The sequence below is a fragment of the Diceros bicornis genome, chromosome 1 (genome assembly GCF_020826845.1).
Source record: "Diceros bicornis minor isolate mBicDic1 chromosome 1, mDicBic1.mat.cur, whole genome shotgun sequence".
NCBI classification, from domain to species: Eukaryota; Metazoa; Chordata; class Mammalia; order Perissodactyla; family Rhinocerotidae; genus Diceros; species Diceros bicornis.
This window is the reverse complement of record NC_080740.1, coordinates 85,238,986-85,265,114: the sequence shown is the minus strand read 5'-3', so window position 1 is coordinate 85,265,114 and position 26,129 is coordinate 85,238,986. Positions and strand designations below refer to the sequence as shown.

The 26,129-nt window shown below is 35.9% G+C and overlaps 1 protein-coding gene across 4 annotated transcripts in view; it reads right to left on the bottom strand.

Moving 5' to 3' along the window:
- Positions 1-26,129, bottom strand: part of RANBP17 (RAN binding protein 17) — a 344,596-nt gene that overhangs the window by 94,406 nt on the left and 224,061 nt on the right. For 2 of the 4 annotated variants that reach the window (XM_058545803.1, XM_058545811.1), the window contains exons 15-17: positions 9,634-9,693; positions 1,949-2,022; positions 807-887 (exon numbers count right to left, since the gene is read on the bottom strand). In XM_058545803.1, coding sequence (XP_058401786.1) covers positions 807-887; positions 1,949-2,022; positions 9,634-9,693 — 215 coding nt within the window. The remainder of the gene's footprint in view (positions 1-806; positions 888-1,948; positions 2,023-9,633; positions 9,694-26,129) is intronic. The other 2 variants (XM_058545813.1, XM_058545816.1) reach the window with 1 other exon arrangement.

The window sequence follows — 26,129 nt, the reverse complement described above, 5'->3', positions numbered from 1 at the left end:
GTTGTGATCATATTAAAATATCAACTAATCTTAGTGGTTAACTAAACTAACACTTATTTTCCACAACTCCTATATATTTGATAGCTAACATATAAAAGACAATCTACACGCTTCTCTCTCATCAGTAGAAACATGACAGTAATATCAACTGTAATCTAATAAGAAAGGATGATTCTGGTTTTAGTTTTGAAAAATCTGCTGAAGAGAGAAACCTAAACATTTAACATGTAATGGGAAATCTTATTTTAGACTAAATAAGATGTTGATTTGGTGGGAGCAATAATCAAAGAGTGGTCAAAAATCTTATAATTTTCTTCCGATTATTGCTTTGTGCCTCTTAACTAATGAAAATAATATTGTTTTCAATTGAAGAATACTGAAGATATATTTACTCTTAGAAATTCAGTTTTTCTAAGGTAATATTTTAGAACATTTTGACCTTCTTAAAATTAGTTACACGCTTTCTTTTAAAACAAGAACATCCGGAGAATTAGGAAAAATCACGGACTGAAACACATGTGGTTGCATACTTTCTTATGTACCTATTTATTAACCTGGGTGGGTATAAACATAACTTTAACTAGTTAGGAATCTATATATCCATATAATTCAATTGTGACTCTGAATAAATGCTTCATAGTATGTAGCTAACATAAATCTTTCAAAAACGTGTGATAAGGCTAAATGAAAGGCTTTTTATTTAAAAAAAAACTTGCAAAAATTATAAACAAGACAAATACTTCACCAGTAGAATGTATATGTTAGGTTGTTTATATAAATTATCAGATATATAGTAAAAAGGATATCCAACAGAAAGGTCATTTAGGAACTGAAGAGTTCTTGAAATTACAGGCTCACATCTTCCCCAGTATTTAAGGTTTGTAACACTAAATATGAAAAAAAAAGTTTTTAATTATAAGTAAAGTATTTGCTTGTGTAGGGAGAACAAGGAAATACACATACATTCATGTAAGTTAGATGACCTAAATTACAAATATCTCACAAAGTGAAAAGCAGGTTTAAATACCAATGGAACATTTTCTACTCTATTCTTTTTATAGTGCATTCAAAATTATATACAATCAATGTACAATGAACATTGCTCTCCAAATGGTGTGTAACTCTTTAAATCTAGTTTTGTAAATTAAAAAGTTGCCTGTTTCACAGAAGAAACATTAAGTTTGCATCCAAAACATATTAGGGAGTGACAACAGGAGTTACAAAGGAAGTCAAATAGAGGCTCACCAGTTACCGCCAAGAAATGAACCATCAAACTTGTGGCTCCAAAACTCTCTTCTTACAATCATAATTGTTTCTCTAGCTTTGTTCTCTGCAAGCAAGACACTGCTCTCTATCTGTTATACAGATAAGGACGATGCCAAGGGCAGGCATACAAGTTTAGGGTAAGTGCACAAAGCTACACCTATGACTAGAAACTAGTTAATTCTGCTAATATAAGGATAATTTAAGGACAGTTCCATGAATATGTCTCTGAGAGCCATAGGTTCCATTTGGAATCAATGAATGCCCTGTCTTAAGGCAATCAAACCTCTCTCAGTGATTCCAATTTGCAATAATCTCTTCAGTTGGTCTTTGAAATTGGGTATTTTCTTTTTAACCAAAAAAAAAAAAAAAAAATGCTGCCCAATTGACCTGAAGAGTCAAAGTCTGTAAACTTTTTAAAACTATGTTTTCATGTTGCATACTGCAGTTGTACGGATACCTTGACAAATAGCAATGTCTTTTGAATGGTGAATTTTAAATATGTGAAATTAACTTTCAATTAAGAACAATGCTCTAGTATTCTAAGAATTAAAGCATCATTTTTAAAGTCTTTTACTAAAATATTAATATTTATGAAGAGATTTAAACACAGTAAAAAGACCTATTAGATTCAAAGCAACAACAACAACAAAAGAAAAATCAAAGAACCAAAGCAGGAACTCACATTTTGGTCATGAATGTTTCTAGAACATGGTTGTCATCTGTTATTCCTAAGACTTCTGACATACGGGCATATACCTGCATGAAAACATTTAATTGTTAAAAGCTTTATTATTAGCATATATTTTCTAAAGACTATTCAAATTGAACAAATGTAAGATTTAATGCATTGACGTATCCACAATGAAGTAGGGAACGGGTGAGGAGAGCAAACGAAGGATTTTTTAAAAATTATGTAATTTTAAAGTTTACCCTCTTTTTCTTCCAGGAAGCACCTCTCATTTTCAAATACATACACAGCCACACACATCTACATACTCATTTTATTCCCAGCACACCACATAAATTTTTTTCCCCTCAAAGTGGTAAACCCCTTTCTCAAAGATGGGCATATGTTTGTTAAGGGCTAGAAAACAGAGTGCCTCAATAAAAGGCTCCAGTATTTAAAAAGTTTCCATCTATTCCAGATTTCAGCAAACCATCAAATAATTCAGGATTATGTTAGGCAGTTATAAAAATAAGGATTTCAAAAATAAGAGGAAGTTAAAGAATTTATAGAAATTCTCCACAAATATCTCTCAATTAAGTTCCCCCAAATATAGAGATAGGTCTTACTTTCCATGTTGAAACTGAAATCCCAGGCTCAGGGATTCTCTGCTGAATACATCAGGGCCTGGGAATCACTAAGCTTCCAATTAGGGAGTGTTGGTTGCAGAAGTTTGGGGTGCAACATTTGAGTCCCAACCCACGCCACACTGAGCTTATAAACACATATCCCACTTCAGGCAGGAAAATGCCACCAGCAGCCAATGGAATACTCCCTAATAGCCTGGCAAAGCTGAGAGGTGGGTTGACACCTCCATACTCCCTGATGCTCTGGTGTGATTCCAGGTTATCCCTGCCAGACACCAGCTGTATGGGATTTCTTTTCTGTGATTTGATCCCCTGTGATTGTGTTCTCTCATTTTCTCCTGATCTGCCTACTTCCTATGGTAGGGCAACTTAGCTTTCACTTCCTCTGCCTTTTATTTTTCATATGTAAACACTAGCTTGCTATACTGCCATAGGTCACGAAGGTGAGATAAAAATCACAGGCACCACAAATCACCCAGAGTTATACCAGGGAGGAAAGCTGTTCATTGCAGAGATCTCATATTTGGATTTTAAACACTATTCAAACCAGAATCTTGTGTTCCAGGCTTTCAACCTAAGTCCTATGACCAGAAGCTCCTCAAGCCAGTAGAATGAATCAGAGGGAGAGAGAGAGAGAGGGGGAAAGGAAGGGGTTAGGTGGAGAGGGAAAGTGAAAAAAAAGAAGGGGCAGAAGGGTGAAGTGGAGAAGCTGGAGGAGAGACAAAGAAAGGAAGATGGAGATTCAAATTCTTGTTGCCTCTTCTGCTATCTTCTGAGACCCACAGAAAAGCATTTCAAATACTATATCTATGACTGCTCATGAGAGTAGGCCCTCATCTTTTCTAAGACTGAAGCTATCTATAACTGTGTTTGTAAGATCACTGTGTTTAGAGGGGGAAGAGGGAGCAAAAGAGAGAGAACCTAGGGAAACTGGTTACCAACAATCTTCAATGATCAGAAACTTTTAAGCACATAGAAGGTTCCAAGGAAGAACGGTATGTAGACAGGGAAGTTTCCCTTGTCTCACTCTGATCCAAACCTCTCTCATGGATGGGAGCGCAGTGGGTCCCTTGGAAAATCTGATATTGATATGATTAATGGCAAACGAGGCCCTTCACAAATTGGCCCCAACCTACCTCATCTGCTACCATTTCTCTCAACCTGAAGCCACAATAAAATGCTGATGGATCACTGAGGCTTCTCATGCAATTTCAGATCTCTAAGAGTTCATGTGCTGTTCATTTTGCCTGAAACAGCTTTCTTCCTCCTCTTCCCCTGATTCCCATTCAAAAGTCATCTCCTCTGAAGGCTTCCTTGCCTTTCCAGGCAGAGTGAGTTGCACTCGCCCTTATGTTCCCACAGTGTTTGGTTCATTCCTCTATCATGGTGCTTTCACATTATAATTGTTTGGATGTCCATCTCCTCCACTACACTGTATTGTATTTTTGTAAAATCAAAATTTTACATTTTCAAGACTTTATATATGCTATTTTTAATGGCAAATCTCAGAATTAACTGAATTTTGATTTTAGCCATGCCATATTACATAATAAAAATATAATAAGTAAAATGTGATTTTAAACATTTAAGACACTTTAACATTTAAAAAATGTATTTTTTTGATAGTTCTTAGACAAGGAAGTTTTCTATTGTGTCCCTGGCATTTAAGAAAGGAGAAAGCTAGGCAGGCAGGTCTGTTGTGCTCTGCTGTCAAAACAGTTTCTCAAAGCATCAGATTTGACCCAATAAGATACTAGAAAAACAGTCAACATTGACACATGGCAGTGCTTTAATCCACAATTATCCTTGTAACTTGCACCATTCCTTTTATCATCCATTAGCTTTGATTCCCATTATCCCATCTAGAACTGTGTCAATGCTTTTGTCCCTAGGGATTTCTCTCCACTACTAGGATCTGACAGTCAAGCTTGAGTACTAAACAGGATCATTACCTCTTAAATCCACTTATCTGATCTACTGAATAGTAAATTGAAAAGCTCATTAGGAGCAACAATCTGATTTGTTTTCATGTGTGACAGGGTCATTTAAAATCAATGTATGATTACTGCATTTCTTTTAAAAGACTCTCACATTTTCCAAGGCACCTTATCATTCAGAGAACTTGCAAATAATATGAAAATGTCTTCAAACATTTGGAATTTAATTATAGCATAGACATACATAATGTGGGGGTGGGAAGTAATTTGTCCAGTGAGGAAATATCTATAAAATTATCATAAAGCACAAGACAATGAGAGTTTTCCACAGAAAAAATTCTAACACAATATTTAGGGATTTTCAACATTTTCTAAAACTTCTATCATTTCACCAAAAGTAGTTTTTATGACAGCAAGAAGAAACTACATCACAACAGTCATTAAAGAAGGATATAGGAATTGGCATAGAAATGCAAGAAGAGAAGAAAACTCACTTTTAGTTCATAGATTCCTAATCTTTTATTTCAGAATCAATTAAGATAATTTGATCATAGTGAAAAATAAGCAAAAATGTAAGAAATAAAAGCCTAAGCCCATTTGTGTTGTCCACCTTTCTCTGAAGGATACAATGAAGTTAAATAAATGGTTATGCCTTTGGTTATGTGTTCCAGACAATCAGAGATGTACACCTTATAACTTAGGTTTTGCCTGTCAGACTGTGTTTTCCTCCCTCTCTTCCTTCTTTTTTAATATGCCTGTATTTCTCTCTTAAACCACAAGCAGAGATGATGCTCTTTCATCTCCCATGCCTAACACTCAATAATTGTTTTTTAAATGAATAAAAAGGATGTAATGTTAAAACGCACATTTTGGCTGATTCCATTTCATTATTTTCTAACAAGAGGAAAACAACCCATAAAAGGCATGTTTTTCACATACAACTTTTTTCTGTAAAAATAATATACTCAAAATTCCACTCACCAGAGGTGACCACTGGTAAAATTTTGTTATTTAAAAAGATGTGGTTTTAATGCTTAAATAATATTTCTGGAAGAAGCTCTCCCTGTCGATTCAGTAAGAAGAGCTCTCCTTTGAATACTCAGAGCATCCATTGTTGCCAGCCGGTTAGTGGCACTTCTCATACTTCTCATCTGACAGAATATGATCTGTTGTAGTATTCATTTTCCATGTGAATATGTGTTTCCTCTACTATTTCAAGCATGTGTTACCTGAAGGCAGGAAAAATGTCATTTTCTCTTTATATCTCCAGAAGTACTTAGAACACTGTCTTGATAAACTTAGCAATGTAGAAAAAGCATAGGTTTTGGTCCCAAAGATACCTGGATTTGAATTCTGGATCTGCGAGCTAGGTGTTACTTAAAGTCTCTGAATCTTGGTTTCCTATCTATAAAACAGGAATAATAATAATACCTAACTTATGGGCTTTCGGGAAGATTAAATGATGATACTTAACATAGAGCCTTGCATTTAGTAGTTACTCAACAAATGCTGCTTCCCTTTCATAGACTCTTCTCATAATAGGTGCTAAAACTATCACCTAATACCTTTCAAGATAAGACTTGTGATGTAAAAAATAACAGAAAGGTAAGAAGGTCCTTACCTTGAAGAGTTTCACATGGCACAGAGAAGGTTAAAACAAACAAAACCTTAAAATTTGTATTAACTTTGAAATCTTTACATATATATTCAGTCAATTAACATACTCTAATCACAGTTGGAAATTGCATTTGTTAAAGGCATAAAGCTTCAAAATTTCATGATACAAAACCAAATTCTTTCTACTTTTAGTTATTGTCTTAGAAGCTAGAAAAATTATCCAGTTAACAGTCAGCCAACTCTCTAGCTCTTGAAATACAGGACATTGTTAGAAATGTAAGAGATTATCATTATTACAGACTTGAGAAGGCATGTTCCTATAAAACTGTTTTAATACGTTTGTTTTCTTATCTCTATTTATTTTACTGGGAAGCTTCTTTTAAATGTCAGAAAAGAGCATTTGGATACGTACATAATGCTTCAATGACCCAGTATGTTCCCTTAACTTCTCAACTAACCAAATGACAAATATTGCCTGTGCATACGCAGGTAGTTTAAATGATCTTATATCTGGTTTTCAAAAGGGAAGCCAGACAAGACAGGAAAACCAGACAAGAGAATAAACATACAAAAAGCAATAAGATTTTGAGTTGTAAATTTAACTTAATAAAGAATAAAAGCATGTGCTGTGATAATTTTTTTTAATTGCTTTCTTCTTCCAATCCTAATCCTTGGTCTTGGGTACTTGCAGTATTGTCTCTTACATATTGGTTATAACTTGGAAGAAACTAATTATGTCGATCCTTAAATTTGAAGTAGATTACAGAACTGGGAAACCCAGAATATTAGTTCCTAAAGGTTGTATGGATATATAATGACAGTCACAGAAATTCAATAACAGCCCTCTATGAAATGTACTCAAAAGCACCACATGAAACAAATTAAAAAGAACAGTGAATCTCTCATTCTGTGCAAATAAGAAAATAAGAGAAAACACTGGTTCTATAGGTTTTCATAAGAGTTGTTATAATGAATTAAGATTTTGGATAATGAATCTTCAGAAAATTATAGTAAGTTAATACCTTTGGGCCTTCTATAAATGTCTAAGATGTTATAACTTCTCAAAGAGCTCTTATAAGTAGGCTCAATGCAGAAAATTAGCAGTACCGTGGAAATCAACAACAAAGTATTCTGCCATCAGATGATGTTCTTTCCTGAACCAATTTATTCTCAAAAATTCGCATCTAATAATACAAAATTGATACCACAAAATTAAAAAAAAACCCCAACAACTGTTGTGAATTTTAAAGTACTGTTTCAATCTATTGAAATGCCTTATCAATCAAGATTTTTAACTGGTTATAATTTGGTAAAACAAAAGCTGTCACTGGAAAGGATCCAATAAAATGAAAGTTAATGTTCCTTAGGAAAAGAATTTTGGAACTGAGTGTGAACTCACTTATTATGAGTAAGAAATCAATTTACATATTTTTGTCTTAGGCTTCAAGTGCTTCTGTAAGAGAATGCAGTGCTTTCTGTAAGAGAGATCCATTAAAGTGAAAGGGGAGGGAGGAGAAGGAGAGGTGTAAGAGGGAACTAATAGAGCATTTAATGACTTGGATTTAAACCATTTGGAACTAAAGATACTGAGCTCTTTCATTAATGTCTGAAGCAGAATAAAACATGATCATCACAATTAACTATTAGCACATCAAGAGAATTAATGGTACAAACATCATTGCTGCATATTAAATATACAAACTTAGTGGTACTGAATAGATCCACATTAATCTTGGCTGACTAATTTTTCTGTATCATTTAAAATAACACTATAAAATATAGGACCAAAATAAGGTAAAAAAATATTTTGCCAGAATTTAATTTTAGAACCATAATTTATGTTGGGAAACCAAGCAGTAAATGGTCAGGAATCTGCTTGTCTCCTCCACTGGAACACAGAATGGCATCTGATAAAGAAAAGCTAGCTATGGAAATATAAAATAAATATGAATGTTAAGTATTTATTTCAATTAGAATATCTGAACCCACCATCTGTGGTGGTCATCTTGCTAAGGGGACATGTACCTAACAAATCTCTTAACAGGCACTCCCAATCTGCTTGAATAAGCTATTGTATAAGAAAACTTGGAGCGACCACGTTGGCCTCACATTTCCTTCGCTCCACATCCTGTGGCACAAAGCATGAACTCAGCAGGCTGGGGTGCAGGGCTGCCTGCTGCCTTGTGATAATCCCCTCTCCCAGTAGGGGCCTCCACTGATGCATGGCTAAGAACATGCTTCCTCTTTTGCTTGCACCCCAGTGGGGTTTCCATTCCTAACTTGGGCCCAAATCCAGACTGCTAAGGAAGCGCTCCAGATGCTGCCAGAGATATTTTTAGATTAGTTTCTCAACAATCATTTATTAGAAAGAGAAGTACAGGTACAGTGTGAAAACCAGCAATACTGGTAATTTTGGAGAGATTCTTTCCCTCCCACCCTCGACCAGATCGAAGGTCTAACTACCACCTGTTCAACAGAAGCTGGCTGTTTGCCTCATTTTCCTTCAGGGAGCCAGTGACTAAGGATCTCCACCAGCATGAACCTAATGTCTCCCGACAGGCCTTCACTAGCCAAGAGGGACCTGGGTCGAGTGCGCCAGTTATTGGTCACAGGATACACAACCCATAGAAAGACTCCTGTGGTGCAACCAGCTGAAAGCCAACTAGAGAAGATGGGGAGTGTACATTTGTCCTGACACAGCTTTGCTCTTGCTGGCTGCCAACTCACTCCATGTCTGGGGCCAAGCTTCTGTTAAACTAGTCTTCTGTGGCTACAGCCATGGTAAAGCCCAGGGTAATATATTATCTTCCCAAGCTCAGATAATAAGAAGCTAACCATAGGTATGGCACAAGGCTGTTGGAAGAAGGCTTGACTAATTTTGGTAGAAGATTTTGAGACCACGGTTTGAAGGGGCATTTCAGGTATTTTATTTATAATTCTTTGCAACAACAAATTTACAAGATGACATGATTAGATTTTAGAGCAAAGAAGTTGATGCTGGATGAAGTTTGTGAGAGGGTGATGGTAGAGTAGAGAACTGGGAAATAAAAGATTTTTTTTACTCTGATCCCCCATACCTCTTAAAGGTATCAGCCAGAAACATATTCTGGCACAAGGGATACATGTGCTCTAGATATTGTTCAATAACAGATGCTATTCAATGTAGCCAAACAAAACTCTCTCCTTCCATGTATGAATAACTGGTTAGAATTGGCCATTTCAGAAATGTTATAATCAAAAAACCTGGGCTATTTTCACACTATGCAATCACACTAAACATAGTCTTTGCAGTTAATACTGCTTATTAGCTGACTATTAAACATTTGGTTATAAAACAGGCACACTGCAGGATTACATAGTGCATAAAAAAGGGAAACAAGACAATGCACTCCTACACTAATCACTGTGAGTATGTGCCTATTTTAGTAATAAGAATCTGGGGCTGTGGTAAGACAAGCATAAAGATTGGTGATCCACCACAATAACCAGCAACTCAACTCACCTTAACTATTTTCCAAGCCTTCTCTGGAACTCTGGACACATCACTCCTCAGGCGTACAACCTAAAAAGCACAGAGTTTAGGGACCTGCCACCTGGCGTCAGGGATAAGGGAAGAGCAGAAGGCCTTCCCAATTTCAGATACAGGGAGAATGTGGCTCAGAATCTTTGTGGTTGTCACTTAAAGTATTCTTGGGACTTTGATTTTACTCTGGAGGCCATGAGCAGAGGCATGGCTAAGTGCTGTTCAAAGCCTGGACGTGGTTATAGGGATTACAATGGGTTTGTTTCCATGGAATAATTCAGGAAACCAATTACTAAGGGACAGCCCTTAAAAAGAGCAAATTATAAATAATACTTGACAGAACTACTTTTAAGGATCTCTTAGTACTGTTGTTTCCCAAGAGGCACTCTCATTATACAAGTGTGGCAACTGCAGCCAATGATTTAAGTAGGTGAAGTTACCTCTTGATGGGTAAAAGTACATCTGTAATAAATGGAACTCATTTCTATAGTCATTCAGAAGGTGAGTAAAACATACGGAGTCTTCCACCACTTAACGTAACTCTTGCACTCACACTCTCCCCCAAATTCTCTAAAAGCATACCAAATTATGGTTATAGTGAGTGTTAAGACCGTCACCAGGTCCCCATCTCTACTTCTAACACCTTTATTTTATCCATACACGTTTCCGATTAATATTTCTGCCTCCACATTGCCTCTCTGAAACATGTCCTATTTTCTACATCTAAAACAACGTCTGTACCTTCCTCCTAAGAGATATTCAACTCTCTATCCCTCTGAGAAGAAGAACCTGACATGAAGAATAGAGGAATAATGGCCCAAGGAATGAAAAGTGGGGGGCAGGGGTCAAAGACATTATCCATATTTTTACTACTCTGTCAAATCAGCTATTTTCATTATAGTCTCAAATTTTACTCTAAAATGTTGTTCCTATAGTCCTTCATACCTTTCAATTTCTGTTTCTCACACTAGCCTAGTTAGTGAAAACTTTAACTTAGCCCAAATGCAATGGATCAGAGTTTACTTTCTGTCGGCCCATTAATGCCTTCAAACACTAATATTTCATTTCTCTGAGCATGCAATATCTGTAGCAATAGGCTAAGTCCTGCTTCCGTCCTAGCCTTTTCATTGACACTTCTATGTTGAACATTAGCTATACATATGCAAAAGCCCAACTGGTGGACCAAGACAATACGTGGTTGCCCAAGAAGCATATTCTTCTCTCAGTAAGAAGAGAAAGAGCAAGTTAACTGGGTATATATTTTAGGTAACTTCAACTAGAAGGAAAAAAAGAATGTATGTGTAATGCCAAGCACATGGGGTTTTGAGTGAGACTCTGCTACTTGCTAGCCTCGCACACTGCTTGGCAGATAACATGCATTCAATAAATATTTTTTGTTTAATGAATTAACTCTCTAATCCTAGTTAAATTATTTAGTATCTCAGAGTCTCAGTTTCTTCTTCTGTAAAATGGAAAGAATAATATCACAACGAGTAATATCACAAATTAGGAGGTAGTCTAGTCAAGTGGTTAAGGATGGATTCTGAAGCCCAAGACTAGTTGGATTCTATCACTTACTATGTGATTTTAAACAAGTTGTTTACCCTCTAAACCTTAGTTTTCTCAAATATAAACTGAGGATGATAGTAGGATCTAATTTAAAGAATTTTTGAGAGGATTAAAGTAGTTACTTTATGCAAAGCACTTAGTCCCGGCACTTAGTAAAATTTCCTTAAGTGTTAGCTATTATTATCATCAAATGTTATATTATTTATAGCACTGCCAGCACAGTTAGGAACACTTTGAAAGTTTTTAGTACACAGTAAGCACCAAATAAATTTAGCTATTAGCCATTAGAATAAGTGGTCAGTAAATGGCCACTATTATTATTTATTAAGTAATATATTGTCAAACATTAGTCTGACATTAAGATTATGAGGCATGCACCAAGATTACAGTCCCTTTTCTTTGTGCTTTATCTAGACTAGGCGCTGGAAAAGAGATATACGTTCTCAGTTGGTTTGTGAGTAGCTTTAGTAGTGGCTGAAGAAGAGTAATTAGAAGGGAGAGAGCCCTAATGAAAGATGGTATAACTCCTAATCTTACATCTTCTACTTATAAATTCTATCTTATAGATGAGGGGCAGGAAAAGTGCCGAGAAAGGAGATAGGAGGAAAACAGAATGCTCTAGGGCAGCAGGTGATGTTTTATCTCAAGGGCTCATCTGTATCACCTAAGTTCCTGATTTCAATGCCCCCATCCTCCCTTTTTGAGTCATCACAAGTTCCCGTTTCCTGTCTCCAAGGTAAGTTCTCAACTCACTAGGTAAGTAGATGATTTACATCCCTGTGTCCAATAAATTATCAAAGTCTTTCCAATTCAGATCAATAAGTCCATCCAATTTTCCAAATTTTCTTTGCTAAATTAACATACAAAGAGAAGGGGTTCTAAAACATCAACATTAAGAGTTTAAAATTATTAAAGGAGTTTTTGTGTGATAGGCCCAAGTAAGAACAGAAAGGAGCTGCATTTCATATATGAATATAATATTGATCCCTGACACGAGACTATGGGTTGAGTTGCTTCTCCTATAGTAAGAAGGATTATATCAAATATTTAGGATCTAGCTTAGTTCTCTTGTGACTGATGGCTAGCCAGGACTAGAGGTCCAATCTGTGATTGTAGAGATGAGTTTTTTCCCTTGGGAAATAAAACAACAAATATGGAGATGAAACTTGTGATGATGGTCTTCTCAATCTTTATACTTAAAAGTGATTGTGCCTGGACTCATGCCAAAATACATACATAGGCAATGTGATGCAGTGGAGAGCAAACTTGGGTTTAGAGAACGATCGTTTGCTTGAAATCCGGGGTCTGCCACTGACCAAGTTTTTAAACTTCCTGAAATCTTTTTCATATTCTGTAAAATGAAGATAATCATACCGACAAAATAGAATATTGCTGAGAAGACTAAATGAGAAACTGTAATGAATAACTTCACAAAGTAGAGTTAAGCACAAAGCAGAAACACAATATAAGTTAGATTAAGGTTGAAGATAAAACATATTCTCAATTGATATTTTCTAGGCATTTCTCATTCTACATTACCTGAAAATACAGAATTTGTAACTTATAGCATGGATAATGTTTTAACATCCACTGTCTTGAACTTTAGGAACTTCAGGCATGTTAAGGTTAGAGAGTATTGTATAAGGCGGCTGCACCCGCTGGGGAGTGTGATATTACAGCCTATGTCTCATAAACGCAAATGACCAGAAAAAAAGTTGAGAACTGGGACCATTGAGCATGAAAACACTTCTAATGAGTCAGGAAGGTGGGCCAAGAGGGACTATGGAAAGAAGTTGTCATGAACACTAGGAAATAGGAAAAGAAAAATAAGTTGCCAAAGGCTAAAAAGAGTTGAAGCAAAAATTGAGAATTGCAATTCGCAGCAAATGTAAAGCCACCAATGTACTAAGGTGTTTCACACATTTCAGCATTGTCTATCATTTTACAATTTTCCTTATCAAAAAGTGTGGGAGACTGTCTTCCCATGGAAACACACTTCCAATTTTGTAATGGGAGTCAACTGGAATATATAATTCACATTGGAGAAAGTTGTTTCAAAGCCAACTTTGCTTAAACACATCTACTCAGTAAAGCAAGGGATACTGGCGCTGGGGAGCCATGCAGGCCTGGGGGAAAACAAAATCCCAGTAAGTACGCCAAATGTGCTTTTATTATTTCAAGATTCCTTCAACAGAAACATTACATGGAGATAAAAATTAGGAAAACACTGAACTTAACTAATTCAAAATGTTGAAAAAATATTTTGCATTTATGTTTTATAACCAAGTGCTTTTCCCACATTTGTCCCAAGGCAGCAGATGAAGCACTATATTCACCATTGCTAATACTAGCAATTGGAACATGCTCTTTGGCAAGGCAGAAATAAGATAATTGTTCAACATAGGCTGCTTTTCAGAAATACTGGAAGCATTGCCTGTAATTATAGACATCTGTCACTGCTAGCCACTCAGTACTAACCCTGACATCAATATACAACCATAGCACTAAACTGCCTGCAGGCATAGCAATGGAGACCAGATACGCTAGGCAGGCAATCATCTGCTTCATCCAAACTATCTGTCAAAGGTTCCCAACCACAAATAGCTCTTACATTCTGTATCCTTAGGATAATATGTTGATTTATTTTAGATTCTCTAATATTTACAGTCTAGGCCATCTACTAAAATAAAGAAACAAAACTTATGGCTAATGGAGGCAATTACTGTTCACAGTCATCATAAAAGGTCATAGCTCAACCCTCAAATGTTAAAAATTGATGGCAGCTTTAACCATGCGCTATCATACAGATGTTTCGTTTTGTAGAGGCAATTATTTTCAATAGCAATTCAAAATGGTAAATACAATCTTTCATCAGCAAATATGTTGCCACATTGATCTAACAGAAACGCTCATATTTTAAAGCCTTTTTTGAGAAGTAATGATAAGTTTCAATGTTGAGTACTGAAGAATCCAGATTGTCAGTTTGGGTTTAGCTGTACATATATTTACTGTATCTGGCAACATTTTTTACATATACAGATGTGATGTCTAAAAACTAGGAAATGATATTAAAGGATAAAATACTTGGTTAATGAATGAGTCAACTGATATATAATCTTGCTGAGTGTAAAGCTTATTGAAATATACATGTGCATGCACATTCATATTTTTAAGAGCCCAAAGACACACTGTAGCTTTAAACGTCACTCTTTTTTTTTTTCTTTTAAGCAGCCAGAGAAGCTGAAAATTATTAGACATTTAGACTAATTAGGAATAAACATTCACAATTATCATAATGTGTTACTAAAAACCCAGATATTTCTTGATCTGATCACAACAGCCTATGCTGAAGAAGAACTATTAATTACTGACAGACAGTTAGCTTACAAGTGAGCTGCATCTTAAAAACCTCTTTTAAAATACAATTGCTAAATGCCTTACAGTGCTGTAATGTGAGACAGGTTCAAATCTTATTACTTCACTGAAATTAAAACCTAAGTTTTAATACTGTTCAAGTCGAACAATGATTCCACACTTTATTGCTTTTGAAATCCCTTGATGATCATAGGAAAAAATGCCCCGGAGAAAAAAAGACTGTTTTCGATAAACAGAAAATACAGTTTGCACTCTTAGCCTCTTTGTCATCACAAAAAAAGGATTTAATGCCAATTCTTTAAAAAAAGACTTTTTTTCCACAAAATGTGCACCTTGTGTGCCATTTGTAAAATCAGTTCACTTTCTTTTATTTATTACTGCAGTGCGGCAAGGCAATAAAGAAGCTACCGATAGCTAATAAATTACATGCCTTTTAAAACAATTCTCTTGCTACAAAAACATGTAACTACAAAGGTTTACATTTACATGGTACATCACATGAAATGTCTATATTTGTCTTCTATTAACCATTTTGGCAAATTGTGGACTTTTACCAAATAGCTGATAGCAAAAACAATAAAGTGATTCACAAATGTTGAAGCGATATAAACTAAAAGCCTTTCTAGTAAACTACTCTTATACTATTTGCACTTTCTAAAAATCCTCCAAAATTTACTTAAAAATGTTTTGATAAATTTTTTTATGCATCAAAAAGGCATTCAAAGATGTTATCATCAGGGTTAATTTAAATTTTACTCAGTGAATACTGAGAACTAAGAAAGTACCTTTTTTTCCCCTAATTTATGTTCCTAGTAGCATGCAGTCTTTTAAAAGATTAGAGCTCCTAGCATTTACTTAGAACAAATTATAAAAGGCAAGATCATTGGATGTAAGGCAGAAATGCCCCAAATCCTTAAAATATTTTGTATTTTTAAAAGGATACAGAAACTTGGTTATTTAAAAAATATTCACAACAAACATGTCTTGCTTAGTTATAATCTTTCGTTTAAAAGGATATTATCTTCACATATCCACAAGAACTGCCTAAAAATCTTACTTTACAAAAGTAACCTGTTTACTTTGTCTTTCTGGTTTGTCTTTGTACAAATGAATCCTAAAATATCTGTACTTCAATTCCAGGATTAAATTGTTAAATTAATCAGGGTATTTGCTTAATGCTCTCATCCTCTAATCTCATGATGAGCATGTATTTATGAGGTAGTGTATTGTCTTTTATTATTAATTTCCTCCATTTCCTGTAATAGCTATCTTAGCTGTGGCTTTTTTGTTTGTTTCATACCTACAAAATTTCAACTTTGTTCAATTATGCATGATGAACAATGCTTCAATTTTCAAAGCACAAACAACTTTGTTCCATTTCATATTTACTTCAAGATGACAGCCCACTATACAAATGAATAAAAATTATATAGCACTCCATTTCTCCATTCAGATCTACTTTTTCTTCCCTTCTTTTGAAATCAGCTTGATTATGATAATTAACAATTAGGAATTTGTGGGAGATATCTTTTTTGAAGAGTTCAATGAAATAATTTTATTTCATCCTCACAGATTTTTTACAGGAGAATCATTGCTTTCATAATAATAATATTCTATAATCCATTTATCTATATATGTAGAGAACCCTGGTATACTAATTTATTGTTTGCTTTTTAATAGTAAATGCTCATGTTTATTGAAATTATGACCTTTCCTCATACTGTAGCTGATTTAAAACAACAAAATTCTCACCTAGCAACCAAGAAAAACAGCTGACAAAATATCTACTTTCTCTATGGCCCCCTTCTTTCCTTCCTATATCTCACTGACAAAATTTTATTTTAAATTTCTAATTACTTGTATTATTTTCCTTTTGGCAGGGAGAGGGCTCGTTCATTGTACTGTCTCTCTTGGACCACTAAGAATTGTCCATTCAAAGCAGGCAGGGCAGATATCATGAACCTCATTTTTTTTAGATGGGGAAAATCAAATAGTGGTTAAGAGATTGCTCAAGATTATACAGTAAAATGGCTGCTTCTCCAACTTCCTATTCACAATTCTCACTATTTAACAACATTGCCTCCTAGCTACTAGGGAAAAATATGTATTCATGGACATTTATTCTAGTAAATCCAAATTAAACTTTTTATTGGGGGCTATTTCATTCAATGCATGGAAAATAACTTTGATTTATATCTGGCACCTATCTGACCGAGTGGAAGTAGTGGGTGGTTCTTGGCGCCAATTGAGAGGGGTAGGGGAATTTATTTCTTTTACTAACTACCTTCTTAGAAGCAATGGAACATTCACTTTGTCATCAACGTCCTTAATTTGGTAAATTATTTGAAGTGTACTGATATTTAGATTTCTTGGTCTTGTTTTGCAATCTTGAATGAGAAAGTGAAAAACATAAAGCTGGACTCTTCCGGCCTCTTTTTGCCCCAATATGCAACTCCTGATTCTATTTTACTTACCTGTTTATGTAATACACAGAACTGAATGACACTAAAAGAAACCCCAAGCATCCCCTGGGTATCCCTCCTGGACTTCCCCAAGATCACATTAGGTGTCTTTCTATATGTTCCCACTGTTCTTCTGTATATCAATCATGGGCCTCATCATATTGAACAATGGTTGCCTGTGTGCTCCACCAGTCTGTGATGGCAAGACTCTCTCTCTAGTCAATATTGTGACTGATTGTTCAGGACCTAATAGGCAATTACACATATTTGTAATTCCAATGTGTTTTTTCCCAGCACCACCAAGCAATTCTCCAGTTCTCAGAGGACACCGATTAGGTGTCCCAGAAATTTAACTCAATTCTCACACTATCTACCTAGAGATAGTATCAGATTCCACAGGTTAAGGGCTCAGTCCCACAAGAATGCCCCTAATTCAGAAGCCAACTGAAAGTCCAGGTTGCCACCTGTGCTTCTAACCAATTAGCTATAGACTGAAGGTTCCAATGACTCCTGCCTTGGGTTTGATTAATTTGCTAGAACAGCTAGAGAAACATTTTACTTACTAGATTACTGGTTTATTATAAAGGGATGTAACTCAGGAACATCCAGATGGAAGAGATGCTTAGGGCAAGGTATGTGGGAGGAGGTGTGGATCCTTTTCTAATTTACAATCCTTAGAAACTGAATATTGGCTGGTTCTAATCCATTGTCTCCTAACAAAACACTGCTTTAATTAACAACATCTACTTCAGAAAAATGACTAGGATCAGAATAAAATTTCTCTGCTTTTGTCACCATGACATCTGACCATCTCACCCTACCTAATCCAGATTCAATCAATAAGAAAATTGTTGATGATTTAGCACTGTCCTAGTTGTATTGACAGATATAAGATGTGTATAGGACATTGCCTCTGTCCTCAAGAATCTCAAACTTTGTTAAGAAAATAAGGACATAAAGCAGAAAACACTTAAGGAGCAAGATTAGGAATTATAGTTCCTTTAATGGATTTAGAGTTAGACAGACCTAAAGGTCAAATCTTGTGTGTGCCACTTCCTACCATTGTATTCTTAGTCAAGTTACTTTACAGTAGAACTGGGGTTAAGAACACCTTCATCATAATATTATTTTGAGGCTTACAAGATATAATGCATATAAAAGCTTATTATCATAGTGCCTGGCATATAATAAACAATAAATGAGCGCTAGCACTGTCATTATCATTATTTTTTAAGTTTTAATGAATATGATCCAGTTAATTAAGAACTGTAAGTGTCAGCCCCGTGGCTTAGCAGTTAAGTGCGCGCACTCCGCTACCGGTGGCCCGAGTTTGGATCCCGGGCGCGCACCGATGCACCGCTTCTCCGACCATGCTGAGGCTGCGTCCCACATACAGCAACTAGAAGGATGTGCAACTATGACATACAGCTATCTACTGGGGCTTTGGGGAAAAAGAGGAGGAGGATTGGCAATAGATGTTAGCTCAGAGCCGGTCTTCCTCAGCAAAAAAAAAGAGGAGGATTAGCATGGATGTTAGCTCAGGGCTGATCTTCCTCACACACACACACACACACACACACACACACACACACAAAAAGAACTGTAAGAGTGCATACTTGAATAGAACGTTGAAGGATGGGGATTGTGGGGGGGCGGGGAGTAAGAAAAAGAGAACAATATAATCTAAGATAAAGGTGGTGAGTCAGCCTGATAGAGAGGAGCTGTGGGAACTAAAATTGGCTAGTAAGTAGAGCTGGATCATAGAGGACCTTAGAAACCTAAGACTGCTGGCTTGATGTAGGCAACAGAGAGGTCTTTGAGTGGGAAGAGCCCTACGATGAAAGTGATGTTTAAGATTTGTCCAACTACAGTGTGTATGATGGACCACAGGCAGAGATGTCATGCTTTTCTCCTTCTTGAACCCTTCATTGTCTCTGATACCATATGTTCCCTCTCCTTGAAATTCTGACCTTCATGGACACACTACTCTTTGGCTTCTCATTTTTCTAATTCTTTATTTTCAGTTAAAAATTTCTATTCTCCATATCCTTGAACTGAGAGTGCCCTCCATCCTCTTACACCCAGTTACTTTTGGGAAGTTCATCTGCTCATAACATTTCAATTAAATATGTACCAAAATAACTCTAAATCCATTGTTCCAAAAGTAAGTACTGAATGTGGAAATCTCTCTCTGCCTCAGTTGTACTACTGAAGAAAAGTAGATAGGGTTGGGAATTTAAAAGAAATGCAAAGGTGGCAAAATTGTGACTATTTTGGCTCTATTTCCTTGAACAAGAGGAAAGTCTGAGATAGGCCAGGAACTTAAAAGAGATTACTACTGCCTATGTTAATTATACAAGAACCAATATATCAGTTCAATGGCTCATTTGGTTCCTTACTGTCTCTGATTACAACTCCAACGACCTACCCTCTAACCATGACCATTAACCTCAAAGGTTAGAGATGTAGCCCAGATATTTCTATCTTTCCTTAATAACTAGTTGAGAATCTTTCATTCCTGGACTCATCAAATCTATTTGTATTTTCGATTTGCGGCACTGCGTGGAAAAATAAGTTCCATAAATTTTATTATCCACCATAGAAAGTAGAATTCCTCTTATTTTCCCTGAACTTAATGTAGGGCTAAGGGGACCCTTGAATTTAAATATTTAAGAAATTTTCAAGTCCTACCAATATCCTGATTTAAAAAAACAAAAACATGATCTATCCTCTTAAGTGTTTACCTTTCTAGGCTGAAGAGGCCTAATATTTTCATATTGTTGATTTTATATAGCGCATATGTGAGCTGTGCTATAAAAAAGGGAAATATAAATATAGATTATATCTATTAACACTGTGCTTTTAAATCATTTGAACAATTGCATCTTTAGGGTCTGTTCTGCACTCATCACATTTTTGGGTAGTGACAAAGGTCAAAAAAACATGTAACAACATAGCCATTCAATTATGACTACAATCTTGAAAGGTTACTAGGGGACTTATGTTGACAGACAGAAATTTCCACTCAGGGAAAAAACAAATTAGCTGTTGTAAATTTTTAGAAACAAGTCCATACTTGTTCCTTTTCTTTCTTTTTAAGTAAAAGCACTTTTTAAAAATCTTGAAAAAGGCAGAAACAGAAGACCAAGTGCCAAGAGTATTTCTCAGTGACTAGAGAGGAAAATAAAATCCCTTTAGACTACCAAAGGCTAGAAAGAATCAGGAACTTCATAAACCAAATGAAGTGTGCTCATTTGCAACTAAATAAAATGTACCATTCCTGATTCCTTATACAGAAACCTTCTATCACATACTCAATCATTTCTCTGATACAACCTTTTTGAAAAGCAGTGCAGAAAAGCCAGAGAAACTAGAGTTCAAATCCCCACTCTCAAGTGTGGCCCTGAACAATTTTCTCAACTTCTCTGAGAATCAATTTCTTCATCTATAAAATGAAAGATAATAATACCTACCTTGTAAAACTGTAGAGAGGATTAGCAATAATTTGGACAAAATGCCTAGTGCAGTATCTGGTACATAACAGGTACTTTATACTATTTTTATTGAGAACATCAGTTGCATATCTGGAAAATAATTAAGCTTATAAAGAATTAAATTTTCATTAAATTGTGCAATGCTTTTGTTTGTTTCTTTTTTTTTTTTTAATGAGAAGGGATAAGTAAACCATCATTTACATTCAATCACTATGCATCTGTTGTTAATATATCACACTATGGCCAAGTATCTATTTAGGCAATTTATTTATTTATTTATTTTTTTAAAGATTTTATTTATTTATTTTTTCCCCCCAAAGCCCCAGTAGATAGTTGTATGTCATAGCTGCACATCCTTCTAGTTGCTGTATGTGGGACGTGGCCTCAGCATGGCCGGAGAAGCGGTGCGTCGGTGCGCGCCCGGGATCCCAAGCCGGGCCGTCAGCAGCGGAGCACGCGCGCTTAACCGCTAAGCCACCGGGCCGGCCCTATTTAGGCAATTTAAATTTTGATGTCTGAGAATAAGTAATCGGGAAGCGAGAAAAACATTTTAATTACATAACATACACCACACTGCACCTAAATTGAAAAGTAACTCTTCTCTCGAGGATAAAATAGAAATATCCTAAACGCACTAGGTTTTAAACGAGTGATATGGATTCCTAGCCTACTGAGAAAAATTCCCAATCACTTTTAAAGCTTTTTAAAAACTCCAAGATGGCTGATGGTAGGTAAAGACAATATAAAAGCAGATGGTTTTGACAGTCTGAATACAAAAAAGCAGGTACTAAGCAATACAGAAGCATTTGCCAGTTTGCAGACGCTCCTGGTTCCTGCTTCCACACCCCACTTGCGTGTTCCCCACATCTGCTCACTGGTGCTCATGTGATACATTCAATTGACTGAGAGGATGAAGAGTAACAACCTGCAAATAAGAACCTAGAGATCTGTTATTTAAAAATGAAATTTCCTTTTCTTTGCAAGTTTCTCTCACTATTTTAATCTTAGAAAGGTGGAAAAATTATCTTTCTTCAAAATTAAGACACATTCCTTAGACTTAAGATAATTATTTTAACAAGAGCACAATAAAGGGATATTAATGCCTAGCTTACGAAACACATTAATATAGATAGATGCAAACTAACTCAAACCTTAAACCATGTTTGCAGATTATACTCTACTCCCCAAGTACAGTAAAAAAAGGAATTGCCATAAATTAGCTTCTATAAACAGAAAAAAAGCAATCATAGTGTCTCTTTATAACATGCAGAACTACATAAAATTTTTCACAAAATACCACACTTTTGTTTTGCCTCTGAACAAACTAATCTAAAAACTTCAAAGAAAAATATAGTATAATTTGGAATTAGGCTGAAAATACAGTAAGTTAAAAGAATAAAATTACCAGTCACATGGTGAGAGGAACCAGACAGGAAACAGAGTTCTTCCCTTTTAAATTCCCTTATTGGTGTGATATGAGATTTTGGAAAAAACCCACAAAACTATGTAACTACTTGGCACTTTAATGGACACTTGTGAAAAATGAGCATAACTCAGACATCAATAAAAAGGAGTAGTGCAAAAGGTCCAGGATATATTCAAAACGGGGTTGGGATGCTGAGAGCGGATGTTGGTAGATATCAAACTAGGAAACAGACCTTGTATAGTGGCCAGGGAAGCTGAGGGTGATTTTACGGAACTGGTGTAGGCAGCATGTCAAGTTAGATTGCTCGCATGTGATAGCTACAGAACTCATGGTCAGGTTTACTTTGCTAACAATCAACCTTCTTGTTGGCCTGTCTAGTTTTTACCCCACCACTTGTGCGAATTGAAGTTCCAGGGACGAGGATGATATCAATGATGATGAAGATAAAGGAGCAGCTATTATTTACTGAGCATTATGTGCTAGGCACTATTCTCAGTACTTTATATGCCTTATCTAATTTATTCAATATGAAAACTCTATTAAGCAGGTAGGCATTAATATCACAATTTTATCACTAAAGAAATTGAGGCTCAGGGAAGTTAACATAGCTTGTATGTGACAGAACTGGGATTTGAACCCAAGTCAGAATAATGCCAAAAACCACGCTCTTAACCAATTACTTTTTATAAATGATCATGAAATGCTCTAAAAAATATATAGTTATATCAATACCAAATAGGATTAAACTATAAAACTTTTTACAAAGCACATATGATAGCCTCAGACATGGGTTCACAGTCTTTTATACTATCACAAAATCACATTCTTTAAATGGGTTTTTCCATATAATATTGAAGTTCTGACTATTAATTAGATAAAGTAGTTTATTATCTGATATTAAAAATTTCTACTTTTCTTTAGCTGCTCAGAAAAGATGAGTGGATCATAATTTCACTTGTTCTTCCATATTTTTCTTAGACATTAACATAAAATAATAGCAAATATTTACTGAACTGTATATGCCAGTCATTGTACTAACCCAGGGTTTCTCAACCTCAGCACTACTGACATTTTGGGCTGGAAAATTTTTTGCTGTAGGGGGCTACCCTATGCACCGCAAAATGTTCAGCAGCATCCCTGGCCTCTATTCGCTAGATGCCAGTGGCACTCCTCCCCTAAAGTGTGAGAACCAAAAACATCTTTAAACATTGTCGAATGTCCTCTGGGAGGTAAAATCAACCCTGGAAAGAACCACTGCTACATACTTTACACATTTTTACTAATTTAGTGTTCATGTCTCCCACGAGGTAAGTATTATTACTAGTCCAGTTTTACAACAAGGAAATTGAGATGGAGCAATTAGGTATATTATCTGAGGCAAGAGAACTAGTAAGTGGTAGAGTTAGGTTTAAACTTAAGCAATTTGACTCCAGAACCTGTACTCTTACTCAGTACACTATACTACTTCTCTAACAAAATAAATTAGCTTTCTCAGCCCCAAAGGATTGTGAAGGATATTTTTCTTCCTGGTTTAACTTACTACTATTATTTGGGAAAAAGTTTAAAAGGAGAATATAAAACAAGGCTCACACAGTTCCAATTTCGTTGGCCTGTTCCTCTTATCTTAAGGTGGCATAATATAGGAGTTACTACCTTTTGGGGGGCTCATGAACTCCTTTGTGAATCTATTAAAGATACTGACCCTCTCCCAGAAAAATGTACACGCACAACATTTTACTTTTTTTTTTTTGGTGTTAGAGGGCTATACATGCAGAACCTAAGTTTGATCCTCATCCCAAAACTTAGTAGCTATATGACCTAGAGGTCATACTACGCTGATCCTCAGATTTCCCTCTGTAAAATGAGGAAAAGAGCACTTACCCTACCTGATTGTTGTGAGGCTTAAACTGACTACATGTGTGAGGCACCTAGCAGAGTAACGGCACCTAGAAGCTACACAATAAATGGCATTCCTCCTCTTGATAATTTTATTTTCTTTGTCTGCTCTTTCTACAAAAGAAAGCCTCATCTACTTTTCAATATGCTCTAGATTTTTTGGGTGTATTGCTCATCATCTATGTCTTCCTTCAACTCTTTTATGCATGTCATACAAATTTGGTCTTTAGCCTTGTTAGCCTTATTTGTTGTTAGTATTTGCTCACCTCACCCCAATGCCCAAGGTGGAAAGTAAAAGGGAAGGAAGAGAAGGAAAGCTCATTGGATGCATTTCCCTACCAATGTTGAGGTAGAATCTCATGAGATTGTTGTAAGAAATAGGGTAAATTTACGTGAAATGTTCGGCATTGCATATTATAGGTGATTAATAAATGTTTTTTCTTCCTCCTAGGGCCTAATAGACACAATATGTGGTTTCCTCTGAAATGCTGTCCTTTTAGTACCTAAAAACCCACCTTAATAATTAAAATAACGCTTTTCCCTACTTTTTTTGGTGGTTGTTTGTTCTTAAAGGAGAGGTAAGGTATTATACAACCTCATGGAAACTTTTTAGGGAATGAAGCATAGAGCTCACTGGGTGGCTTTCAGGAGAACAGACATGACATGTACTTTGGGCCTATTCACATTTACAATTTCATTACTGTCATGGGCAACTTTTGGTGCAAGACTTGCTGAAGCTGCGTAATTGGTTCTTCTTATTTCATCCAATCTTTCTCTATTACCCTGATAAAAAGGCACTTCCTTATTTTTGCTAGTATCAAACATTTTAAATCCCCAAAGAGGCTGTTGAAAAAATTTAGAGGGTCTTGGAGAGCAGAGGAATCTTGGACAGATAAGGAAAAGTCAACTCCTGGGGCTTTTAGACCATGAATTGTCCCTAGGAATTTATACCAAAGAAAAGTTTCTGCTCCTCTTCTGTGTTTCATTAGAGAAAGACAAAGGACTCTTGCTTAGGACAAAGTGAAACATAGATTTTATTTTAAAGGTAGTCTAAGAGATGAATATAGGCTTGGAGACAGGAGAAGGATGCTAGCTTACCCAGAAAGCTGGTTGAGTCCAGAGTATAATGCCAGGAAAAATGGCCCCCAAAGACAACCTGTTTGGGGTTTCTGATGAGAAAGAAAGCCTTAGGTTTCTTAAGAGCCATTCCTAAGGTTACTAACTAAAATATTCAAGCTAAGAAATCTGGCTTGAGTTTTCTTTCTTTCTTTCTTTTCTTTTATTTTTTTATTGCGGTAACATTGGTTTATAACATTGTATAAATTTCAGGTGTATATCATTATACTTCTATTTCTGCATAAATGATTGGCTTGACTTTTCTTTACATACAGAAACCCTGGTATTTAATGTCTAGCCTTCATAGTACATGCTAAAGCACCTTTTGATAAAACAATAGCCCTTTCAATTTAATATCATGCAAGCACCACACAAATCATTTAATACTGTATTTAGTCACAAAAAAGCCAAGCGAACCAGAAAATGCTCTCCCAACAGGCTGCTCCTCCATACATCTTTACGCCTGGAGCCAAAATCAATCACAAGCAAGAACACTCAGGAGAAATAACAGTATAAAAATCATGTGTCCTTCCCATTCTCAGTTCCTCTGAACCAATGTAGAGCATTCCATGGTCTGTGACATCCAAAGACGATGACAAAGGAAACTACAAATTAACCTGTCTCACAGTAAGTCATAATGTCATTTCAAGTGAAGCAAAACACAAAAAGGGATTTCACAGGGAGTCAAACACTCAGTTTTAAAGGTCCACCAAATCTGATCTATGCTGTGTTGTGGCAGGCAGATACTCTAAAGGAAAAAAACCTTTAACAAAACATATAATGTTCAGTTGTTGCCAGTGGGGAAGGGGCTGGAGGCACCAGCTGCAGACACCAGTAAGTGAAAGAGGCTGAGATATCTGAAGGGCAACGTCTAGTTTGTATTTTTTCCCTCCAAGATTAAGACACTGCCACCAAAATAACTTTTCTGAAATACATAAATGATCAATCACTCCTCTTACCTAATTAAAAGTCTTCAGTGGCACCCTATTTCCTACAGGATAAAACCTCATTTCCTTAATTTGCTGTGAAGCACTATTCCTGATCTGGCCCTTCCCAACTATAATAATAACCTTTCCACTAACTTCGACTGTACGCCCAGAATTTTACGCCACAGCAAGCTCTCTGACATGGGCTGAT